The sequence below is a fragment of the Pogoniulus pusillus genome, chromosome 27, assembly GCF_015220805.1.
Source record: "Pogoniulus pusillus isolate bPogPus1 chromosome 27, bPogPus1.pri, whole genome shotgun sequence".
In the NCBI taxonomy this organism is placed as follows: Eukaryota; Metazoa; Chordata; class Aves; order Piciformes; family Lybiidae; genus Pogoniulus; species Pogoniulus pusillus.
Window position 1 is genome coordinate 12,875,818 of NC_087290.1, and position 18,438 is coordinate 12,894,255.

At 55.1% G+C, this 18,438-nt stretch overlaps 1 protein-coding gene and 2 long non-coding RNA genes across 12 annotated transcripts in view; 2 read left to right on the plus strand and 1 right to left on the minus strand.

Moving 5' to 3' along the window:
- Positions 1-3,186: 3,186 nt before the first annotated feature.
- Positions 3,187-5,507, plus strand: LOC135187641 (uncharacterized). The gene is made up of 3 exons (XR_010307394.1): positions 3,187-3,431; positions 3,598-3,652; positions 5,423-5,507. It is a non-coding gene; the product is annotated as an uncharacterized LOC135187641 (long non-coding RNA).
- The window catches only part of SGSM2 (small G protein signaling modulator 2), a 66,740-nt gene continuing 53,689 nt past the window's right edge, over positions 5,388-18,438 (minus strand). For 5 of the 10 annotated variants that reach the window (XM_064166519.1, XM_064166511.1, XM_064166518.1 and 2 more), the window contains 8 exons: positions 16,596-16,778; positions 15,074-15,463; positions 14,304-14,428; positions 13,331-13,413; positions 12,812-12,921; positions 11,341-11,437; positions 10,188-10,355; positions 8,978-9,797 (listed from right to left, as the gene is read on the minus strand). In XM_064166519.1, coding sequence (XP_064022589.1) covers positions 9,682-9,797; positions 10,188-10,355; positions 11,341-11,437; positions 12,812-12,921; positions 13,331-13,413; positions 14,304-14,428; positions 15,074-15,463; positions 16,596-16,778 — 1,272 coding nt within the window. In that variant the 3' untranslated portion in view covers positions 8,978-9,681. Of the gene's footprint in view, positions 8,427-8,977; positions 9,798-10,187; positions 10,356-11,340; positions 11,438-12,811; positions 12,922-13,330; positions 13,414-14,303; positions 14,429-15,073; positions 15,464-16,595; positions 16,779-18,438 lie in introns of those variants that run through there. The other 5 variants (XM_064166520.1, XM_064166515.1, XM_064166514.1 and 2 more) reach the window with 3 other exon arrangements.
- On the plus strand, positions 8,328-13,031 carry LOC135187642 (uncharacterized). Its single transcript, XR_010307395.1, has 3 exons — positions 8,328-8,487; positions 8,611-8,762; positions 12,692-13,031. It is a non-coding gene; the product is annotated as an uncharacterized LOC135187642 (long non-coding RNA).

The following is an 18,438-nucleotide window of genomic DNA, read 5'->3' on the forward strand; positions in this document are numbered from 1 at the left end:
GAGGGGCTGAGAGCGAGGGCTGCGTTTGGGGAGGGGGTGATGACCTCGGGAGGAGCAGGGGCTCCGCAGCTCAGCTGAGCTCTCTCCTCGCCTTTGCTGATGCCCAAGCTGGTCAGGGCAGTGTGAAGCGGCAGGATCGGGGGAGCAGTTCAGTGGCCGTGGGGAGGGTTTTGCGTGCCCGTGGCGGTGCCGTAGGGTTGGGGAACTGTTTCCAGGCTGCTTCTAGGGTCTGTGCTCAGCTCTGCGTGGTGAGCTCTGCCCGGCCGTGTGGCAGCAGCTGCAGAGCCACCTCTCACTCCCAGGAAATGTCTCTTGCTCAGAGCCTTCTGCTCTTTAAACCCGTTCACTGCCCGGCTTGGGAGAGGCACCAAGTGGTGGGTGCCCCCGGGCAGGGCCAGGCTGCTGCTGTTGCGTCCTTGTCTCTGTGTTTCGTTTGTTGGAATTACAAGTGGCCTTCTGTAACAAAAGGAGAAAAGACACAAAAAAAAAAAAAGGAAACCAAACCCCACGTGAAATGCCTTTGAGTGGTTAGGTGGAGGCGAAGCCTCCTGCTGCTTGTGCTGCTGTTGGTGTGGGTGTCTGTCTGCACGCCGCTCGTAGCCGTGTCCCCTGCAGTGCCGGGCTTGCTGCTCTCCTGGTTTCTGTCTGTAGCCTGTGGCTCTGCTGGACTGGTTTGCATCCTGAGTGAGTTTATTTTGCGTTCCCAAACCAAGTGTGACCAATTGTTGTGTGTTGGCTGGTGACGAGGGCTGTTTGGAGGCCTCCCCTATGCGCCTGCGGAGGAGGAGGAGGGAGAGAAGCAGGCAAGAGGGCTGGGGGGGGTGAGACACAGTTTGCCTCGTGTGATGCTGCAGTTGGTGCTTTGGCCCCTTTCTGCTTCCTGTGATGTGTGGGGAAGTGTCCCCGGCCAAGGGAGTGCTGCTGGCTGGGGCCAGCAGTCGAGCTCCAGGCAGCAAGGCTCAGCCCTGGGCTTGTGCAGGTGCCTGCCTGAGCTTGTGCAGCTGGACCTGGTTCTTGAGGAACCTTGGGGTGGCCTGGAGGTGGGCAGGTGCTGAGCCCCACCCAGGTGAGGCTCCTCTTTGGAGTTTTCCTTTGAGTGACAAGCTTTTCATTTCACTTTAATTCTAAAAGGTGTTGGAATGAGGAAAGGGAAACTCCTGCTTCTGGCTCATTTTCCACCCCCTCCTTAGTCAAACCTCTGTTGTTAGGAACAGGTGTTTGGAGTTAAAGAAAAGAGGCTGTGGACAGGGTCAGTCACAGCATCTCTCTCTTCCTGTTGTGCAGAACTTGAAAGTAATCATCCAAAGCTGGGGTAAAATACCAGCACCAGCCCAGCAGCCTTGGCTACTACTGCTGTGTTGGGCTGCTTCCACACCAGTCTTTCTCCCCCTTCTCCCCTTTCCCCTCTGGAACTGGGTAACAGCATGTGGCAAACACAGTGGCCCTGCTGGTGTTTATCCCCCAGTGCCCAGCATGCCCAGCACAGGGATGGTGCTGTCCTGCACTGGGGACTGGTGTTCAACCCAAGCACAGGTGCTGCTTGGCTGGTTCTGCTGGAGATCAGGATGAGGCCGATTAATTCTCCCCCTTGGTGCTGTGAAGGTGGCTCTGTGTGTGAGTGGTGGTAGGGTGCAGCCCCTCCCCATGGCTTGCTGGGGATGGAGGTTTGCCTGTGTAAGCTCTTGCTGGTCACACACTCCCATCCCATCCCATCCCATCCCTGTACTGGGATTTTCCCCAGGCTGCTGAGTACATCCTCCCTCTGCTTTGTGCTCTTGAAGGCACAGGTGCCCGTGCCAGCTGTGGTGCTCCACTCTGCTGGACACTGGAAACAATACCAGCCCATGCCCTTGCTGGGCAACAACCTGCACAGGGTGTCTGCTGCCTGTGAGTCCCTGGCACCATGCCTTACAGATCTGCCTCACAACCTGAGCCTAGAGAGCGTCTCCTGGCACAGACATCAAGTACTAACTGCATCTACCCAATGATTTATGTGCAGCTGGTGAAGCACCAGCCTGGGCATCACGGGGTGAGGAGCTGTGGTGGGAGCAGGGACCTGCTGTCCCTGTTGCCAGGGTCCCTGGTGTCGCTCTCTGCTGCACCTACCCTCCTGGCTGGAAGCTCTGCCCTTTGTCTGTGCTATGATCTGCTCTGTGTCTCCCTGGCGGTACTGGCTGTAGGCACAGAGCTGCTGCCAGCGCGGAGCCCCAGTGTTGAGGACAAGTTTGCTACCCATACATCACAGGGGAGCCAAGCAGGGGTCCTGCTCCTCACCCCCACCCCGGGCAAACACAGTCCTGGCTCTGGCTTCCAGGGCAGGACGTGTCACTGTGGTACCAAATCTACTGAAACCCTGACAACAAACCACGAGCCTGTAAAGATTTTTACGTGTTTGGGTCCATCTGCTCCGTGGGGAAGAAAAAAAACCTCACAAACCCAACTCTTTTGTACATACTGTATTTTTACTACCCGGCTGTACTATTGCGGCTCCTCATGCTCCAGAGTTATCCAACATGAGTAATATCCGTGTAAAAAAAAAAAACAAGATAAAACAACAAAAAAAGCACTTGCCTGGAATAAATATCGACCTGAAATAAACATGCACTGAAACCTGAGCCTGGCCTCTGCCTCCTCCTCCTCCTCCTTCTGCTTCGCTTTGCGGCTCTGCCCCTCTGCCGCTTCCACGCAGCTGCAGCTGCATCCCCCCCGCCCCGCCACAGAGCGGTGGGGTCCGACAGCGGGGCTGGACCGAGCCTGGAGCTGCTCCTGCGTGGGTCTGCAGCAAGCACAGCCCGGATGGGGGGAGGTTTGGGGGGGCAGCACTCCGGCAACAGCCAGGACTTGGGCCAGGTGTGGCAGTGTCCCCTCGGTAAGGCTCTGGGGGAGCAGCACTCCGGCAACAGCCAGGACTTGGGCCAGGTGTGGCAGTGTCCCCTCGGTAAGGCTTTGCTTTCTGGGGTGCTGCGGGGCAGGTCAGGCTGCTCTACCTGCTCCCCCCAGCAGGGGGGGCTGGCTGGTAGCTGTCTGCCTCTCCCTCCCCGGTGTAGGGTTTGGGGGGGTCCCTTCTGGGCTGACCCAAGGCTCTGACGTGCCAGGGGTGGGGGTGGGGAGGATGAGCCCCCCCCAGCCTGGCCCAGGGCTGCGGGTTCACTAGCAGCAGAGCTGAGCGGGGAGTTTAGGGCCGGTTGTTCCAACAGGTGGTAACGATATTGCTGCGAGCGTTCATCAGTCGCAGGAGCTGGCAGCTGGCAGCCGTCACGCCGCGCAGCTGCTGTGGGAGACTGCTGCCTCCTGACCAGCTCCGCTCCGTGCTCAGCCAGGACGCCTGCCCCTGGGCACCTCTCCCGCTGTGGGGCCTCCCGAAGGGTCCCACCAGGCCTCGCCATCAGCTTCGGTGCTCACCGGTGCAGCGTGCGGACCACAGCCAGCAGGTGAGGCCCCCCTGGTCAGCAGGGCACGGTGCTGGGCACCACGCGTGGGGGTGCCCTCCCTCTGCAGTGGGGTGCTTGGCACTGGGAGGGGGCTTGCAGGGAGTTGGAGCTTCAGGCTGGCTCAGCCTTGCTCCCCTCACCGTGCTGTCCACCTTCTCTCCTGCAGGTCAGGCTTGGCTTTTCCTGCACACGGACACGGAGCCTGCAGAGCCAGCCCATGGGTGAGTCCAACCTTCCTGGCGGCCTGCGTGGCAGCAGGCTCCGGTGCCAGCCTGCAGGGGAGGCGGAGTGCCCAGCTGGTCCATCAGCGTACCGCCCGCAGCTGCCCTCGTTCCCGCCGGGAGGTTACGGGCAGCAGGAGCAGCGCTAGGGGCGAGGCCAGCCCGGGCGCCGCCGAGCGCTGCCTGCCCACCCCAGCGCTGCGCTCTGCCTGCTTTGGGGCTTGGCTGAGGCTTTTCTGGCACTCTGGGGACCTGGAAAGCATTTTCAGCTGAGCTTCTGAAAAGGGCAAGCAGGGCTTGGGCTGATTACCAGGAGACTGTGTGTGGCACTAAGCTGTGAGGGCTGAAGTTGCTCTGCTTGGCAGAGGTTGTGGTGGAGTGGAGAAAGCAGCTGGGACCTCACCTCCGGGTTACAGAACACAGCAGGAGAGTTCTCCTGGTCTGGTTTTCTTCTGGCAGTTGGGAGCAGTGAGCCTTGGCCAGGGAAGGAGCTGCCTGGGGTGTTGCACCTTGCTGCAGTGGGTTCCTGTTGCTGCAGGGACTCTGCCTTTGGGGGCAAAACTCTCCAAGGAGTCACCATGAAATTGTCTGAGACTTTGCAAAGAGAACCCCTGGGAGATGTGTGTGGTGTGATGAGAGGGGCCTGAGGAAGGACCTTCCTCAAAGGAAGCTGTAGCCAGGTGGGGGCCAGGCTCTTCTCCCAGGCAACTTGTGACAGGACAGGAGGGCACAGTCTGAAGCTGTGCCAGGGGAGGGTTAGGCTGGATGTTAGGAAGCAATTCCTGATGGAAAGGGTGGTTGGGTACTGGAATGGGCTGCCCAGGGAGGTGGTGGAGTCATCACCCCTGGAGGTCTTTAAGGAAAGATTGGATGTGGCACTTGGTGCCATGGTTTAGCTGATGTGGTGGTGTTAGGCTGTACTGGATGATCTCAGAGGTCCTTTCCAGCCTCTGTGAATCTGTGAGGAAGGAGAGGCAGTGTGCACCCAGCTGTGGCACTTGTGTCTCTCTGCTCACCCCAAATTTCACCATGCAAAGATAGCAGCAGAGGACACAGTGGCACTGGGAGGCTGTTTAAGCCAATGTGGCACTGGGCGCACCCCATAAAGGGCTTAGCCTCTTGTCTAGGACTAACCACACCAACAGCAGCTCTGCTGGCCACAAGCAGTGTCTGGGGATGGCTGCCCCCACCCCAGGGCAGAGGCACTTGTTGGGGACCCACCTCTGGGCACAGCTTTCCAGCCAAAAAAGCTGGAAGATGAAAGCTGCCAGCAGCAAACTGAGCAGCAGCGAGGTGACAGCTGCTGAGAGTCCCTGGCAGGGAGCTGAAGCAGGCAGAGGGTTTCAGGAGGTTTGAGGGAGCAGTGGAGGAGGATCCCTGCTGGCAGCCCAGCAGCTCAGCTCCATTTATCACTAGCTGCAGCACGATCAACCCCAACACTGCAGGATGTTTTAACACTTGTCACAGGCCTGCTGCTGCTCCCACTCTTTCCCCAGGCTGCACTGACAGCAGGCTCAGCCTGTGGTGGTTGGTACCCTGTCTAACTTCCATCTACCCTTGGAGGCATTTAAGGGACATGGGCAGGGCAGTGGTGGCGACCTTCTTACTTCCAAAGCACATCTCAGTAGGGTGGCTCCTCACAGGGACATCAATCACACACCCCAGGCAGCCCTGTCCTTGGGACACCCTGGTCTGCCCCTGACCTGGCCTTGAAGGGAGAAAGAACCCCAGAGGATGCCTTGACCATAAGTATTTATTCATATGTTACAGTTAAACATAAATAATTGAGCAAGAAAGAGAACAGTCTGCTCCCAACGAGAAGAGAGGATCCATCCACAACAGCCATGAAGTACAGAGACAGGAGGTTGGAACAAACACGAGGTAGGGTGCAGAGGTTGGGGGTTGTTGTGTAGCACATTCCCAGCATACCAGAGAAAACCAGTGCAGGTCTGGGGCTTGCATCACCTCCTCAGCCCTGCCAGCTGCAACCTTTCAACCCTTCTCACTCATCACAACCTCTGAGAAATACCATTCCAGGTTCCAGTGAGCAGCCAGGTCTGGCCTGAGGTGTGCTGGAGGCCTTCCAGCAGCCATGCACTGCCCTGCAGGAGAGCTGGGCACAGCTGCAAGTGGTGCTGGGGTGGGCCTGTGGGCATTCACTGCCCTGCAAGAGAGCTGGGCACAGCTGCAAGTGGTGTTTGGGTGGGCCTGTGGGCATTCACTGCCCTGCAGGATGGCTGGGCACAGGTGTAGGTGGTGCTGGGGTGGGCCTGTGGGCATTCACTGCCCTGCAGGAGAGTTGGGCACAGCTGTAAGTGGTGCTGGGGTGGGCCTGTGGGCATTCACTGCCCTGCAGGAGAGCTGGGCACAGCTGCAAGTGGTGTTTGGGTGGGCCTGTGGGCATTCACTGCCCTGCAGGATGGCTGGGCACAGGTGTAGGTGGTGCTGGGGTGGGCCTGTAGGCATTCACTGCCCTGCAGGAGAGCTGGGCACAGCTGTAAGTGGTGCTGGGGTGGGCCTCTGGGAGTTGCTGTCATCACTTCCCAGCTCCCCTCCCTCCCAGCACACCCCAAGTGCAGGATGCCCAGGGTGGGCAGCACAGCTGGGCAGGGCTGGTCCCCTGTTGCTGCCACCATGGTTTATTTTAGGCTTGCTCTGTGCACTGGAGGCTTCTCCTTCACTGCTGCCTCCTCCACAGCACCCTGCTCAGGACTGAGTGGGCTCCTGTTCTCACTCCTGTTTCGTGAGGGTGATGCTGGTGAGCCTGGAGAGCATCAGGCTTGCCCCTGAAGGCATTTGGCTGCCCCCAGGAGGCTTTGGGCTTGTGAATTTGAGAAGCCAATTTAAGGGAGGGCTGAGACCACGAAGCTGAGGAGCACTTCTCTGCAATTTGCATTTGGTGTGTTTTTTTCCCTCTTTAGACTCTGCTTTACCAGTTCCAGTTTACTGCAATCCCAAAGAGAGCTCTCAGGAGGGATGGGCTTTTGAGACCCAAACCCACCTGCTGCAAGTAACAGCCCCTGAGGACCCCACGGCAGCACTCAACTCATGCATGGAGCTGGAGAGGCCACACTTGGGTAGTAACAGGAGCAGAGTTACTCAGGTAGGTGCCTCCTGACAGCCTTTGAGCTTCCCAACAGAATCATTTTATTCTCTGCACCTCTCTTGGTAAGATCTCACTTTAGAAGTTCATGAGAGCTGATCTGATGCAGATGAACTTCTCTGAGCAGCCTGCTGCAGGGGAAGGTGTCTCTGCTCACTGCAGAGGGTTTGGAGCAGATGAGCTTTAAAGGTCCCTTCCAACCCAGTCTGTGAGCCCACAGCTCTGCTCTGGACCAGGTGCAAAGATAGCTAAGCTGCAAGGCTGCTCTGGAGCCAAACCCCCCCAGAATTCAGATTCAGACTCATTTCTTTGTTTTTAGATCACTAAGGTCCTAGGGATGGCAGAGGACCTTTTGGAGTCCTTGGAGTGCTTACACTAAGCCCCTGGCTGTCCAGGAGCACATCTCACAGGTACCCATGGAAGCAGCAAAATCCAGCAGTGAGGTGCCCAAAGAGCCACCAGGCTGCCTGCAGGGGCCCAGCTGACCCTGGGTGCTCCTGTGCAGGGTGGAGTGAATTGGATGCTGCTATTAAAAAGAAGTGGCCAAGCAGAAGGAGGTGCCCCGGAGCCTGTGCATGTGGAGAGCTCTACAAACCAGCAGGGATGGGATCCTGTGCCACAGTGCCAGCTGCTTTGGCTGGCAAGAGCTGAGAGGTGCTTGAGTGCCTGGTTTGTGTTTGCAGGAGGCCAAGGGAAGCCCTCCTGGAAAGCTCTGCAGGGTGAGGAGGAGGCAGGCAGTGCTGTGGTGTGAGTAATCTGGAGGAGGTTTGGCTCTGCTGCCAGCTCTGTAAGGTGGGGTCTGAGCTTCTTGGCACCCTGCACAGACACTCAGTGTGAGAGCTCCAGCAGGAGACCTGTTTGTGTGTGCTAAACCTGCTGCCCTGGGAGCATTCCCAGAGCAGGTTTGCTAAGTAAACTGAAGGCTTGGCCGTGGCAGGGGCAGGCTGTGAGGACTCAACAGCACCGGCTGGTCAGCAAAGGTCAGCTGAGGGTTTGAGCAGATGCTGCCAGATGGGCACTGCTCATCTTAACCATGCCAGGGAATCATGGATTCATCACCTAGTTTAAGGCCACTCTCCCAGGTGGTAGCTGTGGTTACTTTAGTTGCCACTAAACACTCTGCTCAGTGCAGATGTTTCAGCCACAGGTGCCCAGGGACTTTCATCTTCCTCGTTCAAGGCACAGACAATAGCTCCACGAACACGCTCCTCCCAAGACCCAGTTCAGTGCCTCCAGCACTTGAGTTACTGATCCAAGGAAGGCTCTGGCAGAGCACAAAAGGTGCAGTAAGTCAAACCAGAAACGTCCTGGTGGCTCAGGTGCCTCCTTTTCAATACCTCAGCTCCACAGCTGGACGTCTTCCAGAGAGGGAGGTAAGAGAATGCAAAAAAGATTGTGTCTAGAAATACAAAGGGAGTGTACCAAGGACTATCAAACACAAACCTCATCTGGTGAAGGAAAAGTTCTGGGTTTCAGAGTCTGTTACAAATCTCTCAGGTAATTTATTACATGGAAGATGCAATCAGACACCAGTTTGGAGTTGCAGTGCAAGGAGTGCTCTGTCGGGCCAGGCTGCTCAGCATCACTTGTTCTCGATCAGGGTCTGCACTTTGTAGACAAGGTCTCTTGCTATCCTCAGGATTTCCTCAGCGTCATGGTGCTCTGCCATCTCTAGAAGACACAGACAAACGCTCTTAACTGCCCCAGCATCGACCTGAAGGGAGCATTAGCGGTAATTAATCAGCGCGCCGGCAGCAGCAGCCCAGCAGCAGCCCAGGGGATTAGGTTTGCAGCACTAAAGACAGAGCAGTGCTGCAGGTCCTGGCAGCAAGACCTAATCCTTCTCTTGTTGCAGAAATCCCAGACGGAGAGGGCTGCCCCCACACGTGCCTGTGAACGGCTTCTGAGCTCCCAAGGCAGCAATAAAGCTGAGCTCAGCTGGGTCAGAGGATCCCTCTCCAGGCAAGGAGTGCAGTGGAGAGGCAGGGATGCAACCCAGCAACACAGGTAAGGGCTTTGTGTGCGCGGAGCCCACACAGACACCCACGCTGCAGCTGGAAGCAAGGTCAGAAAGCAGCTCTCAGCAAGTCCAAATCCTCAGCTCCACAACAAACATTTTGTTCGGCCTGGGCAAGTGCCTTGGAGGGGGAAGTTGCTTGGGATTTTTTGGGGTGTTGGGGAAGGATTCATGTACAGCTTTGGGAGGAGAGGGCCCGAGGCAAAATGCAGAGCGAAGCTGTGGCTCCTGCAGCAGCTGGCTGAGAGGCACAGCTCTGAGAGTTCAGTAAATCACTGCTTGCACAGCAGCAGAATATCCTAGCAGGGAACACTCTAGGCTGTCTTGCTTCCTGCTGCCAGGACGGGCCTTGGCTCTCTTTGGCACGACACCTTCTGCTCTGGCAGCAACTGCTGGCTGGCATCTACAGCCTGCTTGGGTAAGCAACCCTGGGAGAGGTTTGGGATGTTCTCTGCGAACAGTTGCTTGTACATCAGCCTCAGCAGGGTCAAGCCCTGCAAGCAGAAACATCTTTGGCAATCTTAAAACCTGCCAGAGGCTTCTGCCAAAAAATTAAGCAGCATTTTAGCACTTCCCCTTCAACCAAAAAGCAGAAAAGTCACCAGGGAAAGTCTCTGTAAGCAGAAATGGTGCAAAGCCTCTGGTGCCACTGGGAGCTGCATGTGAACACAAACTTGAGCACAGAAGGTTTCACCTCAACATGAAGAGAAACTTATTTTACAGTGAGGGTGACGGAGCACTGGAACAGGCTGCCCAAGGGGGTTGTGGAGTCCCCTTCTCTGGAAGCTTTCCTGTATGACCTGCCCTGGGTGATCCTGCTTTTGGCAGGGGGGTTGGACTGGATGATCTCTGGAGGTGCCATCTAACCTTGTGATCTCTGTGGTCCCCGTAGCTCCTACAGCACTGCTGTCAGTGTCTGCTGGGACAGATCCAGGTGTAGTGCTGGGGGACATGAGCAGCAGACTTGGCAGTTGGAGCTTGGTTTGACTCGATGGCCTGAAAGAGCTTTTCCAACCAGGACAGCTCTGTGGAGCATGTGGAAGTGACAGAATGGTCAGGATTTGGAAGGGACCTCAAAGATCATCCAGTTGCAAACCCCCTGCCATGACCTCACACTAGATCAGGTTGCTCAGAACCACATCTAGCCTGCCCTTAAACACCTCCACCACCTCCCTGGGCAACCTGTTCCAGGCTCTCACCACCCTCATGGTGAAAAACTTCTTCCTAACATCCGAGTCTACCACTTCTAGTTTTGCTCCATTCCTATCACTACTCAACACCCTAAAAAGGTCCCTCAGCAGCTTCCTTGTAGGCCCCCTGCAGATAGTGGAAGCCTTCTCTTCAGAGCAAGAGCACTGCACACCTGAGTAAAGGCAGAAGGAGCAAACTGCCCTGACTTGGTGTTGCTCTCTTACCGTTAAAGAACTTGATGATATCAGTGAAGTCCATGTTGTTATCACGGATAATCTCTCGATAAACCTCCACAAGTGCTAAGGCAATGAAAAGGACAAAATGTTCTGAAGAGATGTGCTTTGCTGCCCAAATAACTTCCCACACTGTAAATACATCCTCGTACAACAATTCTGAATGGGAATAAACATTACAAGAGCATCTCATTATTCACACTGAGCATGGCCCTCACCCACCTCCTACAGGCCTTACACACACACACCAGCAGCGCTCCACCACTCCTCCTTGGCCTCTCCTGCCACTTGTGCCAGCCTGGCAGAGTGTGGGGGCAGTGGTGCAGCCTGGACCCCAGCAGTAACCATGCAATAGGGAGGTGCTAGCCCACGGGATCTGAATGCACATGCAGGGCTCCCTTCCAGGTAGTGCAGTGGACCCTCAGTGCCAGAGCTCTGCTGGTTTTAATTGGCAAGAATTAATTGCACAGCAGATGTAGCCAAATGAGAGCTACACACAGGACCCAGAGAACCTTGAACCAAGGTCCAAGCCCAGGGGACTGGGGTCGGGGGGGGGTGGGTGGGCTGGAGGGTGTGGGGACAGGCCGTGTGAAGCAGCAGGCAGAGGGTCTGCTGCTCAGTTACAGTCACAGAGCCCCCACTGCCATAATAAGCAGCCAATGGGTGGCTGCCATCTGCCTCTGTGCTTTAAGGATGTTGAGGGATGTCTGCTGCTGGCTCTTGCAGTCTGTAACTCAGAGGAGCAACCAAGTCCAGTGAGAAGCAGCTGCTTGGGTTAGAGCAGCTGTGTGTGCTTGGGCAGGGATCCTGAGCTGCTCCCACGGTACAGAGAACCTCGCTGCAAGCACAGCAGCTCCTGAGCTGCTCCTTGTTACCACGTGGATTAGACAGGAGGCAAGAGTGTGACCCACTTGGGATCACCCTCTGAGCAGACACTTGGCTCCAGTCCCCTCAGCAGGCCCTGACAGCACTGCTAAGCTCTGATGTCCCTCCAGTGCTAGCTCACCTCTGAGAGCTGCATCAGCTTTGCTAGCCACAAACTCTTCTGTGAGCCTCACTGCTCCTCCCCATGCCAACCCTGAGCCCAAGACACTGCCTGCTGAGAGCTGTGCCCAGCTGAGCCACAGCCAGAGGCCAGGGTTACCTCTTTTGAAGTCCAGCAGGAACCAGCGGTAGCAGAAGTAGAAGTGAGTGTAGTCTCCATTCTGGTGCATCAGCTCAAAGAGCTCCGAGTCTAGAATCTAAGGCACAAAGCATCAACTGTCAGCACCGTGTCTGAAAGAGGCCATGGCCAAGGTGTGGGAGTCTGGACCAAGACTTCCACGTCAGCCCCATGGAGAGGGACCTGGGAGTGCTGCTGGATAACATCCACAGCACAGCAATGTGCCCTGGTGGCCAAGAGGGCCAATGGGATCCTGGGGGGTATTAAGAGTGTATCCAGCAGATCAAGGCAGGTTCTCCTCCATCTCCACTCCGCCCTGGTGAGACCTCATCTTGAGCACTGCCTTCAGTTTGGGGCTCCCCAGTTGAAGAGGGACAGGGATCTGCTGGAGAGTGTTCAGCAGAGGGCTATGAGGATGGTTAGGGGACTGGAGCACTGCCTGATGAGGAGAGGCTGAGGGGCCTGGGGCTGCTTAGTCTGGAGAAGAGAAGGCTGAGAGGGGATCTAATAAATGTTTATAACTGAGGGCTGGGGGTCAGGAGCAGGGGACAGGCTCTGCTCACTTGCTGCCTGGGATAGGACAAGGAGCAATGGATGGAAGCTGCAGCACAGGAGGTTCCAGCTCAACACAAGGGGAACTTCTTTCCTGGAAGGGTCCCAGAGCACTGGCACAGGCTGCCCAGAGAGGCTGTGGAGTCTCCTTCTTTGGAGCCTTTCGAGGCCTGTCTGGATGTGTTCCTGTGTGACCTGAGCTAGATTGTATGGTCCTGCTGACTTGATGATCTCTTTGGGTCCCTTCCAACCCCTGACACCCTCTGATCCTGTGATCTTTTTCTGTTGGCTGATGTCTGTTGTCATTACTTTCACATTGCCACCAGGCAAACCACATAAGGGTTTGTCCTGGTAGCTTTCACCCTTTTTTATGCCCATCTTGCTCAGGTGCTCTCTGCAGTTGGGTTGTCTGAGCCTTAAATCTGTTCAGAAGAGCCTGCTCAGCAGCCTGTGTGAATGCAGACACACCTCTGCCCTGTTTCAACCTGGAACAAACTAGGTTTGTGCCACGAATCTCAGAGCTCGCTCTTCCAAACAGCAGCTAAGGCTGGACCTTAACTGCTGCTTCTCTTTGACTTCAGTTGGAGCTGGACTGGTCTATTTGGGAGTCACTGCCCTGTGCAGCTGGTGTGCTGGGGCAGGTGTTCAGAAGGCTTGTTCTGTTTGTCAAGTTCAGAGGAACTGACCTGCTCTGACACACTTCATCCTGACAGTAAATGGTCTCCCCTGAGAAGCAGGAAGTCAGTTTGGGACTGCCTCAACCACTTTTTATCCTCCCTAGCTCTGAAGTGCCAGGTGACAAGGAGCCTCAGTCCTTGGAGTCCCTGCCCTTCACCATCAAGCCAGTTCTGATTCTCACCACAGACTCCTCTCCTCTCCCAGGAGGTCCAAGACAGCTCACCTGGATGAGGGACCGCATGTTGGCGAAGTGTGTGTCCATAGCACCTCCGTTGGGGAAGTTCTGGCTCATCCTCTTCATCAGGTGGCTGAAGCAGCTGTAAGCCAGCTGATCTGCAGGCACAAGGCAGGAGGCTGAGCACTGTGGGACTGCCTTGGACCAAAATAACAAACTGCAAGGCAGGGGAGAAACTGCCCTCTGCTGCTCCCTAACCCCATCACCAGCACTCAGAGGGAAGAGAAGGCAGGAGCTGACTCTGGACCATTTTTAGTAGTTAGGAGTTGAGCTTCCAGCTTCAGCAACTGCCAGAACAGTTAGCAAAAATCTCATCTGGAAATCAAGGAGTGAGCAGGAGCCCTCAGGATACTAATGGCAGCCTTTTGAAACAGCCACCTAGAGAAAATAGCACTCAGGAGCTGCAGGGTTGGTTTCCCTGGTGAGCTGGCCCTGGCTAGTGCATGTAGCTTCTGAAAGAAAGGCTTCCCTAGAGGCATCAACGTCTTTCAAGAGCACCCTTCTCACCATTGTCAAGTATAACCATCAAAGGAGCCAGGAGGTCACACATGCCTTGGACATAACCATCTTCCAGGTGCTCCCAAACATAGCTGCAGAGAGAAGAAAACACAAGAGAGAAGAGGATTACAACTCCTCTTGCTGCGTGGTGGCCTCAACATTGTGTCTTACAACACTTTGATCAGCACAAGTGGCAAGCTGAAGCCAAAGGTACATCAGAGAACAGAAGAGGGTGACTGATGGGGTCTGCCTCAAGGCAGAATTGTCTCAAGCCTGCATTCCAACCTCAGGTGTTCCCTCACCTACCATCCAAGCTGCTCCTCTTTCCTTCCAAATGCTATAATCCTACAATGGCTCAGGCTGGAAGGGACTGCAGAGATCATCTTCTCCAACCTCCCCACCACAGGCAGGGCCACCTCTCAACCAGACTCTGCTGCTCAAGGCCTCATCCAACCTGGCCTTGAACAGCCCCAAGCAGGAGGCAGCCACAGCCTCCCTGGGCAGAGTCTCACCACCCTCATACTGAAGAACTTCTTCCTCAGCTCCAGTCTAACCCTGCTCTGCCTCAGCTTCAAACCACTCCCCCTTGGCCTGTCTGTAGACAACTCAGGAAAAGTCTCTCTGCAGCCTTCCTGTAGGATCCCTTCAGGTATTGGCAGGCAGCTCTGAGGTCCCCCTGGAGTCTTCTCTCCAGGCAGAACACCCCCAGGTCCTTCACCCTATCCTCACAGCAGAGCTGCTCCAGCCCCTGGTATCATCTTTGTGGCCTCCTCTGGACTCACTCCAGCAGCTCTGTGTCCTCCTGCTGGGGACACCAGAACTGGAGGCAGGATTGGAGGTGAGGTCTCAGCAGAGCAAAGGGGCAGAATTCCTTCTCCTGCCCTGACCCCTGAGGTGATGAATGAGCTCTGTTCTCCAGACTGTTCTTTTCCTACCACTACAGCTTGTGGGCTGTGGCAGCTCCACTCCCAAGCCCTGTTACCTGCACATGACGTTTCGGAGCTTCTCCAGGTTATCAGCAGTAAAGTACCAATAATTCCTGTCACACCTCTGGACATCCTTATCAATTCTGTGCAAATTTAAGGCAACAGTGTCCAGTAACTCTATCTAGAAGAGAAAAGTTTGAGTTAGACCTGTTGAGTTTAGAGCATTAGAGCCTGGTGTAGAACCACTCTGAGAATCAACAATCACAGTAATACTTTGGGCATGGGAGGGCATCAAAATGCCTCAGTGCTGTCCAAAACTCATCAAAGATGCCACCTTCACTGGTCAATGTTCCAGGGCTGCCCTGTTTCCAAAGGGTTCTTTACAGCTGAACAACTCAAGCAGGGAGCTCAGCTTCTAATCTGTTGATAGCAGCACCAACGGAGGTGGTGGAGCCCTGAACCTGGGTTTCAGTCGTGGCTCAGTTTGATGAAATGTGGGGTTCAGCTTGCAGTAAATGGCACTGAAATCTCACAAGTGAAGTGCTGCCCACACCTCTCCCCCAGCCCCTGCACAGTGTTAGCTGCTAGAGCTGTAGCACATTCTTCTTCTCCTTGCCCTCCCACTCCCCCCAAAAAAAGACCTGGATTTTAGGTTATTTTTTTCCCCATCTCATTTTACCAATTCTGGCTCAAATTCCAGATGAAGAGATTTGGATGTTACCTCAGTTACCATCCCACCACCTGGGCTTGTCTCTTAGTAAATCCCATCTAAAGCACTGCAAGTCTCTGCTAGCCAAGAGGGGAGCACACTGGTGCTGGGACCCACCGTGTAGGAGGCGGCACAGACGGAAGCCACATCCACCAAGTAATCCACCTGGGAACAGAGCTGCTCCTCTGAGACAGAGCCCTGGGACTGCAGCGCCCCCGACTTGGCTTTCTGCAAACCTGGTGTGCCTGCGTCAGTCATTTCCACCCCAGTGCTAGCTTCTTCTTCAGCCCCATCTTCAAAGGAGACACTCTGCCCGTCGTCGATGCTGGAGAGGATGCCCGAAGCCACGGAGTAGTTCCTGGAGGAGGGCAGCCCCGAGTCGGGGGAGTCGAACTCCACAGGCTGTTGCTCAAGGGCAGCCACTGCTGGTGGTGCCTCTGCAGCCACCGTGGTGAAAGTGGGGTCGTCCTGACCTCTGGAGTCCATTTCATCTACAGATATAAAGACCTGGGGGTGGGCAGAGGAGAGATTTGGATACAGCAGGGGAGAAGAGAGAAGCAAGAAACATCAGAGACCTCCAGCCATGAGACAGCAAGGACTGCACTGCTTCAGTGAAGAGGATCCCTGATGGACAGAGCTTCCCTGCAGGCACACAGCTGAGAGCTCCTTGGTTCTTGTGCTGAGGCTGGAAGTCTGAAATTAACACCAATTTCTCATCTCCTATCTGTCTCCTGTGATGGGCTCTCCTCCTCTCATTACCTTCCACAGTGCTTCTAGTTAAAAGCAGTGATGCTTCCTGACCTACACCACCAACACTGAACCCAGCTGGGCACTGCAATCCATGTTTGCAGACCAACATACTTCAGGCCTCCAAAAATCCACTTCAGCTTCTGCTGCCTGAAGTCAAGAATGGCCTCAAAGTTCTCACCATACAGCAACTTGACCTCTTCTTGTGCCAAAGAGCTCTTGCAAGTTCTCCCTTGCCTGCCTGCCTGTTAGCTAACTGAACCTAACTGAAGTCTGCCTAAGGCATGGATGCCCAGAGACACTTTGGGCACACAGCTGCCATCTCTCCTGTCCAGCAGTGTGAAAAAGCCCTTCTTTGGTTATTCCAGTTACAGCAGGGTCCAGCCAGTCTGCCTGACTGCTGCTTAGCAGCTTGCTTTAAACTTTCAGAAGTCCCCTCTCCCAAAATAAAATCACACCCAACCTGTCAATCAGGGACATGGCAGAACCAAAACTGTGCTTTAACAGCAGTGACCTTTGATTTGAGTAAAGGACCTGTGAGCAGGAGGTCTAGAGCTAGAAAGAGACCTAGAGAAGAGCTCTAGAAAGTTGTTCTGCTGAGAAAAAGATCTGGGGGATCCTGCTCAGGCAGGGCCACTGGACTAGATGATCTTTCAAGGTCCCTTCCAACCCTTACCATTCTGTGATTCTGTGGTAGGTGAACCTTAAAGCCCTGCTAAAGAAGAGCAACCCAAAGTACAGCCCTGCTCGTCGCTGCCCATGGGGTGCCGCAGCTCCACGTGCTGCTGGGGATGCCAGACTGACAGAGCTGTGCTCACACAAGGCTCTGCTCTGCTGGGCTGCACAGCCTGGTGCTGCTGGCACCCTGCAGGGCAAGGAGGGGAGCACCTACCTCATTGCTGATGGTGGAGTCCCTGTGGATGAGGCGCTGGACGTGGCTGTCGATGCTGCTGCCCGAGGAGAACTTGGCCAGCGAGGCAGAGTGGGACTCCTTCTCGCGCTGCTTCACGATCACCTCGCAGGCCTTCCACTCAGCCATCACCTTCTGATAGCGGAGAGCAATGTCCTCATCCACCTGCAGACAGACAGGCAGACCCTCAAGCCCTGGCCCAACTCAAAAGGGAGCAGTAAGGACGACTGGAAGCCAGGAGGGAGAGGTCTAAAGCAGTGCAGTGTCTCAGACCGAAAGCCTGAAGCCTGCAGCCCTCCTGCTCCCACTGCCCCCCAGTCAGTGTGCCTGGCAAGCAGAGCCACTGGAGCAGCAGGGTGTTGGGCATTTACTGCAGGGAACACACTGCCACCACAGGTGCCAGGGAAGGTTCCCACCAGCCTGTGTGTGCAGCACCAGCAGCACTCAGCGCGGCTCACGATGCCCCTGGCTGCCCTGCAGAGCCTCACTCAGCACTCGGAGCCAATCTGATGGAGCCACTGCTCCAAAGGGATGGTTCCCAATTTAACTACACCTCCTTCCCAGCTCCCCCTCTGCTCCAGCTCTAATGTAGCTCCTGCAGTGAATTCCAGGTCACAGATTTCTAAGCATCAGCCTGCACAGAGTTAGATGCTGGCAGAGACTCCTGAACAGTGGCAGTCCCAACTCCCACAGACCTGTCCTGTGCCTGCACTGTGCATGGCCAGACCCAACCACGCTGGTCTCTGTAGTAATAAAACAGATTCTTGCCACTGCTGGCTTGAAAGGCAGACACAGAAACCCCCCCTCGAGCTATTAAGGGACATGCAGTAACTTCTCTGCTCTGTCACTTGTCAAGAGCTGAAGAGAAACCGCAGTTGTCAGTTGGCTGCAGGCTCTGGCCTCTGCTGGCTGGAGCTGCTACCAGAGCACTCATGCTCAGAGCTGCAGGCTGTTTGTCACTTGAGGTAGCTGCCCAGTCATAAATCATAAAACACAAGTCAGTGGAAGGCTGGAGGACAGCCACGCTTGGGAGTGCCCCAGATACTGATGGACGACTGCAAAACTACCACCAGAAGGCAGATGATAAATTAAGCCCTGAGGACTTTGGCTGAGGGCACAAGCAGTGTCCTGGCTGTGTAAGTGCTAAGGCTCTTGCCATGCCATTCAGCTCATGGGCATCCCATGCTAAGCTTTAGACTCCCACAGCACATTGCTTTGAGGAGCTGCTTACTGCTGTTCTTTACCCCTGGTCGTGAGCAGCTTGTTGCAACTCCAGACGAGGTGTGGAGCACACATGTGTTAGTGTGGTGCAAACTCAGGTCAGCTCTTTTATACCTTGCAGTGTACCTGGATGACTTTACTGGCATCTCTAGTGCACAAATGGACTCAAATCTTTATCTCTTCCTGCCAAATCTCTTCTGTCCTAGCTCAGTGTGCCCTTGGAAGCAGAGGTTGAATCCATGAGCTGGATCCATGATCTGGAGCTGGAGGTTGAATCCATGCAGCAGAGGTTGAATCCATGAGCTGGCTCCAGATCTCTCACTCTAAACCTTAAGCATCTGGGTCCTTTTTTTTTCCAGTCCCAGACAAACCTTTTATATCTACACATGGCTCATAAATCTGGTGGTTGGTTCACACACCTGTGGCAGCAAAATGCAATCTATGCAAGAAACCTCCAATACCCAATATTACTTATAAATCTTGAGTTAAAAAGAAAAGAAGAGTAATGGAGTACAAACTGCAGCTGCAATAAATTCACACTGTCTGGAAGTGCTGCAGTTTCACCAGATCACTGCTGCTGAAGCCCTGCACCAAGATCACTGAA